Genomic DNA, 12884 nt, shown 5'->3' with positions numbered 1-12884 from the left:
AAAAAATAAAAAGTGATATAATTTTGACTTTAAATAAAGTGGAACTACACACAGAGACAGCGGTGGTACTGAAGTACTGAAGTAGTAATACCTATACTTGACTACAGATTTTGAGTACCCTACCCACATATGCATGTTACAAAGAGATCATATGAAAAAAAGATGCTGTTCAGAATATTAGTAAAAATCCATGTTTATTTTAAGAATAGAATACATCTGAAGTGATTTCATTGATATTTAAAGAGTTCTTTATTTCAAATGATGCATATGACCCAGGTCAGGTGCAGAGGCCTACCTGCAACCAGCTGCTGCCCTGGCATTCCCACAGGCACGATGCCCAGGTTATTCATCGCTGTGGCCCAGGCTCCAGGGTCCGCCAGGGGCACGCTGAGGCTGGTCTGCTCCGTTCCTGAACTCCCTAAACTGTCCGCTGCAGAGGAAGAAGGAGAGGGAAGAGGAGACCGGCAGTGTGAACTCGGACCTGTCAGCAGAAGGCTTTCAGTGAATCCTGACTGATTGTGGAGGGATGGCTCAGATTTCTCTCTGACAGCTGTCCAAGGCCATGATGGAGGTAAGAGCTAAGAGCTCACTTTCTGAGCAGGTGCCTCCCTCTTGCCCTCCCGACCCCCCCCAAATCCCCTGCTGCCCCAACTCCCGTCATGTTTGTAATCAAACCCTTCACGCAGCAAGCTGAGAAAAACAGACCCTAAAAGCATACCCCTCCTTTTAGCCGTGGACCCCTGCCACGCGCACTGAAATGATAATGGAAAATGGCACAGACTAGCGAACGGAACATTCCTGTGCGCTCTAATAGAGTTCTGCATCATGTGATATGGCCAATTCCTCTCAGTCTCTGAGCCGGTGGGTCTGCTGTTTCTCATAAGCATGCACTGCTTTTGGCTTTCATACTGCAATTTGATTCAAATTTGCCATGCCCCATTGTGTTTGCGTTTGTTCTCATTACTCATTCTCCATCAGTTCGAGCGAGTGCAGAGAAGCACCCAACCTCGCCTGAAACACGCAACATCAAGCCACGGCTTCTTTTCACTCTGCAGTCCACCAGCTAATCTGAGACAGACACTGAGCTAGAGGAGGACACTTCTTGTGCAGCTTAAGCAGGTAGACTGTGGGCATCTCATTGACCAGAGGGAGTCACTGGTGTGCAGTGGAATATGTCATTTGATTCCAGATCACGGTGCCCATCCACACACTGAAAAAGTGCCTCAACACCATGCCCTATTTTACCAGTGCACATGACACCACCAGCACAGGATGGCCATGCTGTATACAGTGCATGATATGCTAAATATTCCATGACAGTTCCATGTCCATATACCTATTCCTGTATTTTATGCATATATGACCTCCAGTAATGTGAAATGGAAGTAAATCTACAAGTTAATAAAAATGCTAATTTATAGAATTTATATTCTCAGTTTAATGTATCAGGTATTTTTCGTTTTAAAAAATGGATTATGTCTGTGTTTAATCTCTGCCTTGTGTATAGACTTTGACTTGCATGGAATGAGGTCTCTGTTCACTCTCTGCTGTATGCATAGACTCTGGCCCTTCTGGCAATTGTTTAGGTCTTCAAGTGATGACTACAGAGGAGGTCAATACACTCATATAACTCATTACAATAAAACTACTCTTCAAGGGTGAATTTGTTTGTATATGATCACTTCAGCTGATTTCTTTGTTTTTTTATAGCGTTATTTAGCAATTTAGCCTTATTTTTATCATTAAAAATGTTGATGGCTGATTACTTTCCACAGCACATAATCTCACTGTGTTACTGATCTACTTGATACTAATAAACCAATAAGAATTCTATTTACTAAATATGCTTACTGATATCTATATATCATCTTTATATTCAAATATTTATACCAGTCAGCTATTTCTAGAAAATAAATTGTAATTACTTCAAAATCAAATTTTATTAGTGGATTTCATTGTAGAGTTTTTCTGTTCACTGGTGTATCCATACTGACCTTTTAATTATGGATCAAAAATAGCTTAGTTTTATAGAAGGAAAACTGCATTCTAAGTTAAAACATACTTGTTCTATCAAACAAGTAACAGCCAGACATTAAACAAAAATCAGTTTTGCTTGAATGCCACTGTCTAGTGTTTAGAATTGTTCTGGCTTCTTCAGTGTTCCAGACATTTGAAGGTAACTAATGGCCTTCCGAAACTGCAAGTCTGGATCTTCTACTTCAAAAGCAACCCAGACTTCAGAAGCAGCAATAGAAAATATAAAAAATAAGACAAGAAAACAGGCAATTCCACAGGAAACGTGGAACAAGAAGGATTAAAAAAAAAAAATAATAATAATTGGAGCAAATACCCAGGCAATTAATGTAAAAAAAAACTCATGTCTTGTGTTTTGCTCAAGAAAAAAGGCAACACATTCAGACACACCACAATCGACATGTTTCAGTCAGGGGGGGTTCATTAAGAGAGGCGGTAATGGAATGGCAAGGGTACATTACCGCTGGCCATGGCTGGTCCTGTCCGCTTTCATGAGAGCACCTGCTCTCCCTCTCTGACCGTCGGCAAGGGGGGGGGGGCGAGGGTGGAGGAGGGGGTGGGGGGCAGGGTAGACTGCCTGTTAGAGGCTGGATACCATCACTGCTCGTCCAGCCCTGCGGATCACACAAGAAAACATGCAGCTGGTGAACAATGGAAACAGGACAGTTTTAAAACTGTGGAAGGCTCTGGTGGTTCCCTCATGTTACGGGCCATATATTCCTGGTAAGGTCTGAGTGCGTTCGTATGACTAGAAGACAAAGTCAATGTCAGCCCTTGCTTAATGGTAGTGAGTGGTCGTCTTCACTCCATATTAAAGGAAACCTCTAGGCTAGAACAGATCATTAGTAAACATGTAGCAGCAATGTGCAATTCATTCCAGGGTTTATTATGTGATATGTGTAATATATTTTAATGTATCGATATTCACAATTTTTCACTCACTATCCTGTCAGGCTTTCTATGGTTCTGCTCCAGTGTGTCATTTGTGTTATTTACCCAGAACTACTTTCGCCTCCACCCTTTGTGAGAAGGGGTGTAGCGTACGCAACCAGACATACTGACATTGACATGAATTAGCTAGCTTGTAGCACTTAGGCTAAAGGCTAAAAGCAAAGTTGGAAATTATAGCCACGCCACCATTCCCTCACCAAGCCACACTGTTGCATTCTGGACTATTCAGGCTGGTAGCATGGCAATAATTGTACCCCAGACAAATTATCGATTTGTCTCAGTTGGAGCGTTGCAGAAAATTGATTAGCGGGGATTCAAGACAAAATCCCTGATTTGTTGTCCTCAACGGACTGAAACAAATATCTGATACTTATAGTTGGTGCTATAATGAGTTGAAGATACGCTGTCATATTAAACTCCATTATTCTTCTCAGTCACCAGATCCAAACCCAAGCTTGTATTTATAGAATACTCCGGAATACCCCCCAAAATGTAACATTCCACTTCCATTACCTAAGTGTGAGTTGACTGACTTTTTCATTGAAGAGGGATGTAATATTCTTCTGGCAGAATTATAGATCCTGGTAGACTATGCCACACTGTATACAGACTGTACTGGCCAGGTGTGTTGCCCCAACATTCTATTAAGTCACACTCGTTCTTCCAATTTCTACCTGTAGCTCCGGGCACATGTTCACAAACCATCTCAAAGTATGCTGATCTCAGATCAGGGTTCTGTCATTCATATCTCACCTTTTTATATTATGAGCAAAAACCGGAAATCAGCACTCCTATTCCGAGGCACTTTTTCAGGTTGGGTGCAAAACCACCATGTGCTGAGCTGCAGACAAGGATTAAGCTCACAGCAAAGCTGCTTGGCTCCACCCTGCTAAAGGGAAGGTTGCCTGGCAGAAGAAAGAATGGGAATGGAAGCGGGACTGACAGGCAGGGAGGCCACAGTGGAGCGACAGCACCACGCCCGCCAGAACTTCTCAGCTTGCAAAGGCCGTTCGTGGCGCCCTTCCTGGCAGGAAAAAGAAACCTCCAAATTCCTCCATTTTACATTTAGGCCTTCAGCAGAACCTATTTTCCATAGTCAATTCCACATCTTAGATTTTTACAGGAAATCCATTTAGAGGCCTACAGATGTATATTTTTAGTTCATCAGTTCAGATTAATTCAGGCAGTGCACCACCTGGGAATGAAGCTTACCGTGCTACATTGGCACCCACTAATACGCCTACGAACGTGTCTTTTCAGAACATACATATACACACATACTGTATATTCAGGCTCATAGATCAAGACATCACCACCACCTTATTCTATCCCCAGTTCATCCCGCCAGCACTGAGGATCGAGGTTAATGAAGCATAGCGAACAATGGCGCTTCGGTCCATCCACGTCATTTTGCCGCCGCAGCAGGTTTACGCTTCAGTTTAGCGTAGCTGCACGACATGACCGGGGGTATTCCCCTCACCCCTCCCTTCCACTCAAGACAGTACTCCAGTTCCGGTCCCTGCTGCATGTTTAGAGTCACTTTCATACCCCATGAAATATTCACCCAGTAATCCGTGTAGGTGTCATTTATTCATGAGTGTGCTTGACATCCTTAAATCATTAAAATGGCATTCTGCTAGTGTGGAGATGAGAATTTGAGAAAAACCTGACAGCCAGAAATGGAAGGTAGAGTACCTGCATTGCAGAAACATGCCACAAATAAAGTATGCAGGTGGATGGCTCCCAAATGCTAATGATGATACTTGTGCCTGGTGTTATCTAAACTTGGGACCTCTGCAGCCTTATTTCCCGACCTCCAACAAGAGACAAGTGCATTCATTATGTCTCCATGGCAACACTGTAAATCTGCAGTGTGACTGCGTACCATTACATATTAATTCTATTCCAAAAAATGTAATTATTAGAATTAGAATTTTTTTTAGAACAGCTCATCTGTGGCTAAGGTTTTCAATGTTTGCAATGAAGTTATTTTTATTTTTAAGTACAACAGCGTACCCAAACACCCAAAATAGGCCATCCGTGACCATTGTGTCAGGGGGTAACTGAGCCTGAGTGAACTGCCCTGTCTCAAAGTGGCAGGTGGAAATTAAAGTAATGAATGATTATAGTCAAATAAGGTCACGTCTGAGTGGATACCATTACTGCTCGCACATCCTCGATACCGGCTCACTTCATAGGGAGAATGCTGTCAAAGTAATTTTGGCATCAGCGTGCTGTAGAGTCCAAGAAAGCAGACTCCCAGATGGGTCATTGTCATTGCGCCCTTGAGCAAGGTGTCTTCAGTAAATAAGCGGCAGCCATGGATAATACGTGCCGGGTAAGCAGGCTAGTTTTCTGTCTCTATGGCCGAGTCTAGGGCAAAGAGATAACGTTAACGTGATGTCACTTCCAGTTGCGGCATGTGTCATTTCCACCGGACTTGACGATTTGTCTCTTTTATCGCCCAGCTGTGGCGGGTGTGGTATCGGGGGGGGCGGGGTGGCAGAAGGGTTGAGCGACTGACGGAGCCAGTACATTTGGGGAAAAAAGGGGGTCACAACCACATTATCAGTCACTGTTTAAAGCAAATTGTTCAAAATAATGGGCTTGGAAAGGCCCATTACACACACATTCGGTCGTGGAAGAAGTCCACAAAGTGGTTGAAATACAAAAGAAAACCCAGACCATACTCAGCAACGCCAGATTTTTTTGATACTTAACTTTGACATTTAAAATCACCAATAGGCCTCCACAGCAACTGGTCAAAGTATAAAAAATACATAAATATACATGAATATTTTTTTTAATACAGTTACAATAAAGAAAATCTAGAGTTTCTGTGAGACATCACTACCATTTTCTTCAGGGCTCTTTTTCGTTCTTATAGATTTTTCCTTCCCACTGTGGCAAGGTCTGTCAGAGCAGAGGAGGTTCATATTATGCCTCAATATTTACCCATAACCAGTAATTAACAACAACGTCACTGTGCATTTACAGCAAATGCATCTTTGCCGAAAACAGTCATTTCCTTTTTTCGCCAACTTTAACGCGAAACTGAAAACGACCGCTTTTCCGAGCGCCGAGCGATCGTAGAACAAAAAGGTGGGGGGGGGGGGGGGGGGCATCTCCCGCGGTGTATCCGGGGAAGGAGGGGTAAGGTGCATGAGCGAGGGGCGCCGGCAAGAGGCAGAGCTGTGATCTGTGCTCAGTATTCACGAGGCATCACGGGGGCATTAGACTGGAAACAATGGAGGATTCTGCGTTCGTCAGCTCCCTGAAACACAGGGGCCGCGATTGCTTTCACAAAGCTGAAAACGGCATTAACTCATCAGGCGGATGCAGCCACTCGGCTGACTCTATCGCCGAAAGGCTTTCAGCTACCGACCGTGAACGGGAAGAGATGGATTCCTTGTTCCTCCGTTGGAAAAGATTTTCCTCGTGGATATTCAAATGGATGTTTCTGTCATACTGTATACACCGTAGAACCTAAGCACAATCCTACGGTGCGATACACTCTCCTGGGCATGCCGTGTTGTCCTTGTGTCTTGCTTGATGAATAATGTATGTAAAATGATTTCTCACCATTCATTGGAATGGTGTTCTTATTCAGAATTGTCCATCGTTTGCCAAATTCTAAAAAGAAGGAAATAAAAGCTCATTTTGATATGCAAGGAAATATTCTTATGATTTGTATTTTCTTCGTAAATATTGCTACGCTCCACTGTGCAACCATTAATATAGGGTTAATAAGACTTCAGCTCTATCATTTGAGTTAGATTATAAAAAAGCACTATTATATATTCCTATAATATATATATATAATATAGCAATTTTGATATCGTTTTTATTTTATTTTATGTTTTTTACCCCTGATAAAGATAAATGAAAAACTCTAGAAAACAAATAATATAAGTAGTGAGGTATTTATATTTTATGCAAAAAATTCCAAATCTACAATACTAATACAATTGTTTCATTAATATTATTTTACTTCTGGAAAATGCCCATATCACAGTTATTCACACCCCTAACTATTCTTTAAAATTCAATCCAATAAAAACAAATCTTCAACTGATTTGAAGTTTATTGGAAGGTTAACGAACTATTCAGTGGCTGACAAAGGTTTTCCGTTTCCCAAGGATATAAAAAGGAGAGCGAGCATGTTTGAAATACTTTGCCTCTTTTGAAGACAATGCAGTGAATAAGGCACCTTGAATTTGTCAAACTATTCGTGAATTACAATTGGAACAGTGTCTTATGATCAGATGAAAGAAAAGTGTAGTTTTTTCAGACATGCACATCAGCGCTATGCACTTCATGCCTATAGTGGGACATGGTGAGGGATGTTTAATGCTTTGTGATTGCTTTGCATCCACAGGCCCTGGGGACCTTAATGGATGGAACCATGGACTCCAGCATGTCCCAAGACATTCTGTCCAAAAACTCTGTTCCCTCTACCAAGAAGCTACACCTTGGCCTCAGGTGGACCTTCCAACGAGACAACAATCTTGAATATTCATCCAAAGCAGCTACAAAATAGATGATAAAGCATATGATCAATGTTTTGAAGTGGCCATTTTAGTCTCCAGACCTAAATCCGATCAAACATGCATCGTTTAAATTAAAGAAATTATCCAGACGTCTACAGATCCATGAATCTGAAGGAACTCAAACAATTCTGGGTGGAGGAAAGGTTGCGGATCCTCCCCAAGAAGTTCCATAACCTCATACGACAGGCGACTACATTCACTTATAATGGAGTGTGACTATTTGTGATTCTTGATTTTTCTGGAAGCAAAATTATATTTTGTGAACCATTTAATTGTGGTCCATGACAATGCATTATTATTAAAGAATATAATTTTCTGAGCATAAATATACCTCTGTACTTGAAAACATCATACAGCATGTTTTCTTTATCAGGGGTGTGTGTAATACGTGTACTAAACTACTATCACAACAAATATGTTATTGAGACCTTAGATCACGCTGTGTTGTCAAATCACAATCTACTGTAATTTGTGACTCAATGTAGCACTCAGATACCAGTATTGAAATTTGAAAAAGGTCACCGAGGACGTTCATGCATGTCAGCGCAGATTCGAAAGTGCAGAAAATCTGGGAAATTTATATCCGCCCTCCTGCATTTTTGTGAAATGACGCGACGAAAATCTGGCGCGGCGTCTCAGGCGAGCAACTGGGATCGCACCCGCCCGGAACGACAGCTGCACTTCCCACCGGCGACGCAACCGCCGGCGGCCGCCCAAGGCCTTCTTCAGAAGTCAGAAATCTCGCAACGGCGCCCGACGAATCTAACGCGCGGTCGTTTTTTTCTGCAATTCGGAGGGACGGCGCTGCTCGGTGCGGGATCCTGCGCGGTGACAGCCCACCTAGGAATCTCTTCGGAGGTGTAACCCCGTCTACTCGTACCGCGTGCTCGTACTCTGTCCGACCCGGTCGAGCGGAAAGGCCCGTTAACCGGTCCGGACAGTTTGCGTTCGGAACACGAAACGGCAGGACTTTGCAGGAATGCGCAGTGCCGATTAAGAGACACGGAAAAAAAAAAAAGCGAAGGCTCCCCCAGGCGCACTCGGGGACGTCTGTGATTTATGACTGCGATGAGTGACGCCACAGACTGCATCACAGCCCGGAGGAAAAGCGCGGTCTCGCCAGCGGCCCCTGTGTAACTGCCCAAAACACTCATTCTGAAAAGTGAGATAAAGCAGATGCGGATCACTTATGCTGGTCGATCCGTGGAGGAGTCCATTATGAAATCTCTTTCTCTCTGTGGCTCTCTCTAAGCACCCTCTCCCTTTCTCTTTCTCACATGTTCATGTTTAATCAAATAATTATCTCTTTTTCTGTCCCGCTCTCTAATTCTAATTTAACCTGCTTTATTGGCAGGACATACTGTACATTTGTAGATATTGCCGAAGCCTAATATAAATACAGACCAATAATGACGATGGTGTTCCTGTATTAATATTATGTGACTAATGATTATAATATTATCTCTCTTTTCTCCTCCTACTCTTCTCTTTTGCACCAACTGAACAGAGACATACTGATAGAAGAAGTGTATCAACTAATTATCTCTCCCCCTCTCCCTCCTTCTGTAATTCTCTCTCAGAAAAGATTTAATGGTGAAGGGATATTGAGAGAGGGACAGCAAGGCAATGGATAGGAAGACAAATGTATAGTGCATTAGGTCTGGAATTAATTGCATGTAAATAAACAATTGGATCATTTACAATGTGTGCAGGTGGGGGCTGGGAGCACAGATGCCAAATCAATGGATGTTCAGAGCTTGGTCAGTAAATTCTTCCAAGCCAAAAGCAATCCATTACCTATCTGCTCCGCTTTTCTGGAGCATCAGGAAGGCTACAGAAGGCTACAAACAACACAGCACTCCTTTTACTTGTTCTGTTCATTACAGGAAATGTAGAGTGAGGGGGAGGAGCCCATAGGGAGATGTCCACACCCACTCCCAATAACACAGAGTGCAGTGGAAGGGGGGTGGGGATTATCACAACTGAAATAGATTCATGCTTTTCGGTTCCACTGCTAATCGCTCTGTCCGCCCTCACTCTCTCAGTCTTCCGCCAGTCAAAAGCTGGGTGTCCAGGCAACCTTTCCTCAGCCAGCCCATCACCCCATTCAAGCAATCCCCACAAATGCAACCATGGTGGGTGAGCTGCAACAACGCAATGATACGATGCAATAATGGAACTCGGTGCAAGTACTGGGGATAACATGCAACAGGGGGGCCTTGTGCTGTGTTTGAATGTGTGTCTGGCACACAGTGTGTCCACTCTGTGCAATTTGTCCCTTATCTGTTCAAGAAAGAATGATGTCAGTTGCACTGACCTCAGAAATTAAATTGCACCAATATTCCTGATCAGATAAAAGCCATGCACACTTGTCTTTGCAAGTATGATCCAAGTGCAGGACAGCATAGGATTTAATATTAATTAGTCTGCACCCAAGCCTCAGATTCTGTAAAATAAAAATGTCAGTGAACCAGACATCTTGGTGCTGATGTAGCAAAACACAATCGTCTTTTAATTAAACCCTAATTTCCTCCAATTTTCAATGCCTAATTTTTGTGTGTTTGTGCACATCACGGCAACTGCCTCTGTCAATTCAGGAGCAGGCTTGACAAAGTGTTCCACAATCATGGCTTTGTTATCTGATTCCCCCCTCCCTCCTCTGTTCCCCTGCCGGAGCCTGCTACAGAAAGTGCTGGTGGAAAACCTGAAGGGGTGGTGGGGGGGGGGGGGGATTACTGGTTCTGTGCTAGCCTCTGAGCAGGTAGCCACCTGTGTAACAAAGACTCTAAAATACTGACACAGTAAATGCTTGAGCACCACTCTCTAAAATAAGAATCATCGCAGACATTAGTGGTAATATTTCAAACGATACCTGTATATTCTAAATTGTGATGTGTGACAGCACATTTCCCATAATTCCCCCTGTAATTACGTTCTCCAGAGAAGAGAAACTTCGTGAATCCATCACTAAATTGTGACAATACCCTTCCTAATTTCAAAAAGGAATTACACGTTTATAAATTATTCATAGCTTTCTATACGTGACCCACATTTCTGAAATACCGGGAATCCTTAAGAGGAAAGGTATTTTTTTACAGCCAGTGGGATTATATTCTCTCAGGGTTTCACAAGTATCCTCAGATCAGTCTATTCCAAAGACAACTCCTGGGGCAAAGAAGACATGGTGCTTGCTCAATTTAGAAAAATAAATAAATAAATAAATCTGTCAGAAACCTACCTCATTTAAAAAATGTACTATTTTTAGTTACATGAAATTTACTTCTTTCGTTCATTCCATCCTACCTTTTTTCCTTCCTTCCTATATTATTTCCTTCCTTCCTCTGTTCCTTTCTTCCTCTGTCTCTTATTATACTATATGGAACCTCTTTTCTGCACCAACACTCATTGTCTCAGACGCTCACTGTATATCATATTTCATTTACTCTCAAGTCTTAACGTTAAAAACCCTGAAGAAACAAAATAACAATCTATTCTGCAAGGTACTTTTAGTTAGACAATAATAGTAAGAAAAAAAGAATTAATTACACTGAATCCCTAACTCAGGACAGAATTAAACTATCCCCGTTCTGTAATTAATGATAGCCAAAACAGGTGGAGCTACTGTGTGATATCAGTGACACACTGATTTGGACCGATAAATTTGCTTTGCTGCAGAGTCAAGCCTTTTGATTCATTCAGACAGGTCGGTAGCTGTTGGTCCATTGAATAGCCTCACTCTCACGTTGCTAGATGCGGTGATGTCTTCCTCCTTGTTCCGCCAGTGAGAACAGTGTCACGCTGTGGAGCGGAACCCAGACAGTGCTGGAGGGGAAGTGTCTGGAACGCAGCGGAACTGACCAGATGGCCAGAGATCCCCTCTAGAGATTTTCTCTGATCTGCATCTTAAGTACCTGGCCTCCGAAGTGAGAGAGACATGCCTGCCTTCGGTAAGCATCTAAGGCCCACTATCATTCTCAAAAACAACTTAATTGAGACTGCTTTTCCTATCATTGCCTCAAACAGCAACTGCATCAAAGGTCTTTTTTTGCTTACTGTGCTAAATAACAACTTTCCCAAGGCTCTTATCTTATAATTGCTCCAAAAGGCAGGTTTCCAAAGGGATTTAATGTACATCTGTTTAACAGGCGGCAACAGCGATGGAATCTGCCGTCACCTCAGGTCTCGGTTACCATCGACAACGGCGCGTGACCCGCAGCGATACCTTATTCAAATTTCACTTTTTCATCACAAGTGTCATAAAGCTCCCATCAGCGGGATAAAAAAAAAAAAAAAAAAAGCATTGTAACAACGCTGTAATACAATCCGCGGAATTCTGAAAGGCCCCGAGCGATGGCGTGCTCAGGCTGAGCACTCCAGAGGCGCGTTAACGGCTAAACCCAGCCGCGCTGACTCAACACTCCACGCCGGCGGGAGCGATGAAGGCGCTGCCCCTCTCTTCATCGCACGCCGTCCCTTAAACGCCGTGCCAGCCAGCCGCGCTTAGCGCTGGAGTGCTTCCAGAGCGCAGGGGCGGGCGGTGCTGTTTTACGGAGCCGCCGCGGATCACCCTTCCCCCGCGTCTGAGAGCGCCCCCGCCCCGAGGGAGCTCGGTGGGGGTAGGCTGGACGGAGGAGATGATGGCGCTGACGGACTGAGACAGTGCCGCCCAATAAGCCCTCCCTCGCCCAAGGTCCCACGCACCCAAGCTGACCCTTTTCTCTTCTTACCCGGCAGCTGCCCCACAGGAGCCCAGTCGGCCACCGTGGTGTAATGTACAGAGGAAGCCGGAGAAAATCGGGCCTATGTGTGGGTCTGACCACTGCTGAACCATTAACCGAAACAACAACGCCTGCCAGTTGTAATGGCTGCTGACTCTCCTGTCGAAGCTCCATCATTTTTCCAGAGTGCTACTCTACTACTGAACCTGCAGCACTGACTCCTGTGCCACACTACTGATGAACTAGCAGCAGTGGCCCCTGGGCCACTATACCACTAAACCTGCAGCACTGACCACTGGGTGGCTCTACTAAAAAACCTGAAGCACTGACGCTGGATCGCTCTACTGAGGAACTAGCAGCACTGGCCCCTGGGCTGCTCTACTGATAAACCTGCAGCACTGACCATGAGCCACTTTACCGATAAAACTGCAGGCCTGACCCCTGGGCGGCTCTACTGATAAACCTGCAGCACTGACCCCTGGCCCACTCTACTGCTGAACCTGCAGCACTGACCCGTAGGCCACTCAACTGATGAACCTGCAGCACTATCCCCTTCTCTATTATTACATAGCTCTACTTCTGTGCTTCTGAAACGGCAGCACTCACCCCTGCATTGCTCCAGAGCCCAGTT

The 12884-nt window shown here is 43.9% G+C and overlaps 1 protein-coding gene across 3 annotated transcripts in view; it reads right to left on the bottom strand.

Annotated features, from left to right (window-relative positions):
- LOC118224279 (ecto-NOX disulfide-thiol exchanger 1-like) overlaps positions 1-12884 on the bottom strand; it is a 68728-nt gene that overhangs the window by 31061 nt on the left and 24783 nt on the right. For 2 of the 3 annotated variants that reach the window (XM_035411627.1, XM_035411628.1), the window contains exon 2: positions 296-430. In XM_035411627.1, coding sequence (XP_035267518.1) covers positions 296-350 — 55 coding nt within the window. In that variant the 5' untranslated portion in view covers positions 351-430. Of the gene's footprint in view, positions 1-295; positions 431-2495; positions 2649-12884 lie in introns of all 3 variants that reach the window. The other variant, XM_035411626.1, reaches the window with a different exon arrangement.

This window comes from Anguilla anguilla, chromosome 3 (assembly GCF_013347855.1).
Source record: "Anguilla anguilla isolate fAngAng1 chromosome 3, fAngAng1.pri, whole genome shotgun sequence".
NCBI classification, from domain to species: Eukaryota; Metazoa; Chordata; class Actinopteri; order Anguilliformes; family Anguillidae; genus Anguilla; species Anguilla anguilla.
Note: the sequence above shows the minus strand (reverse complement) of the source record. Positions and strands in the feature narration are given on the sequence as shown.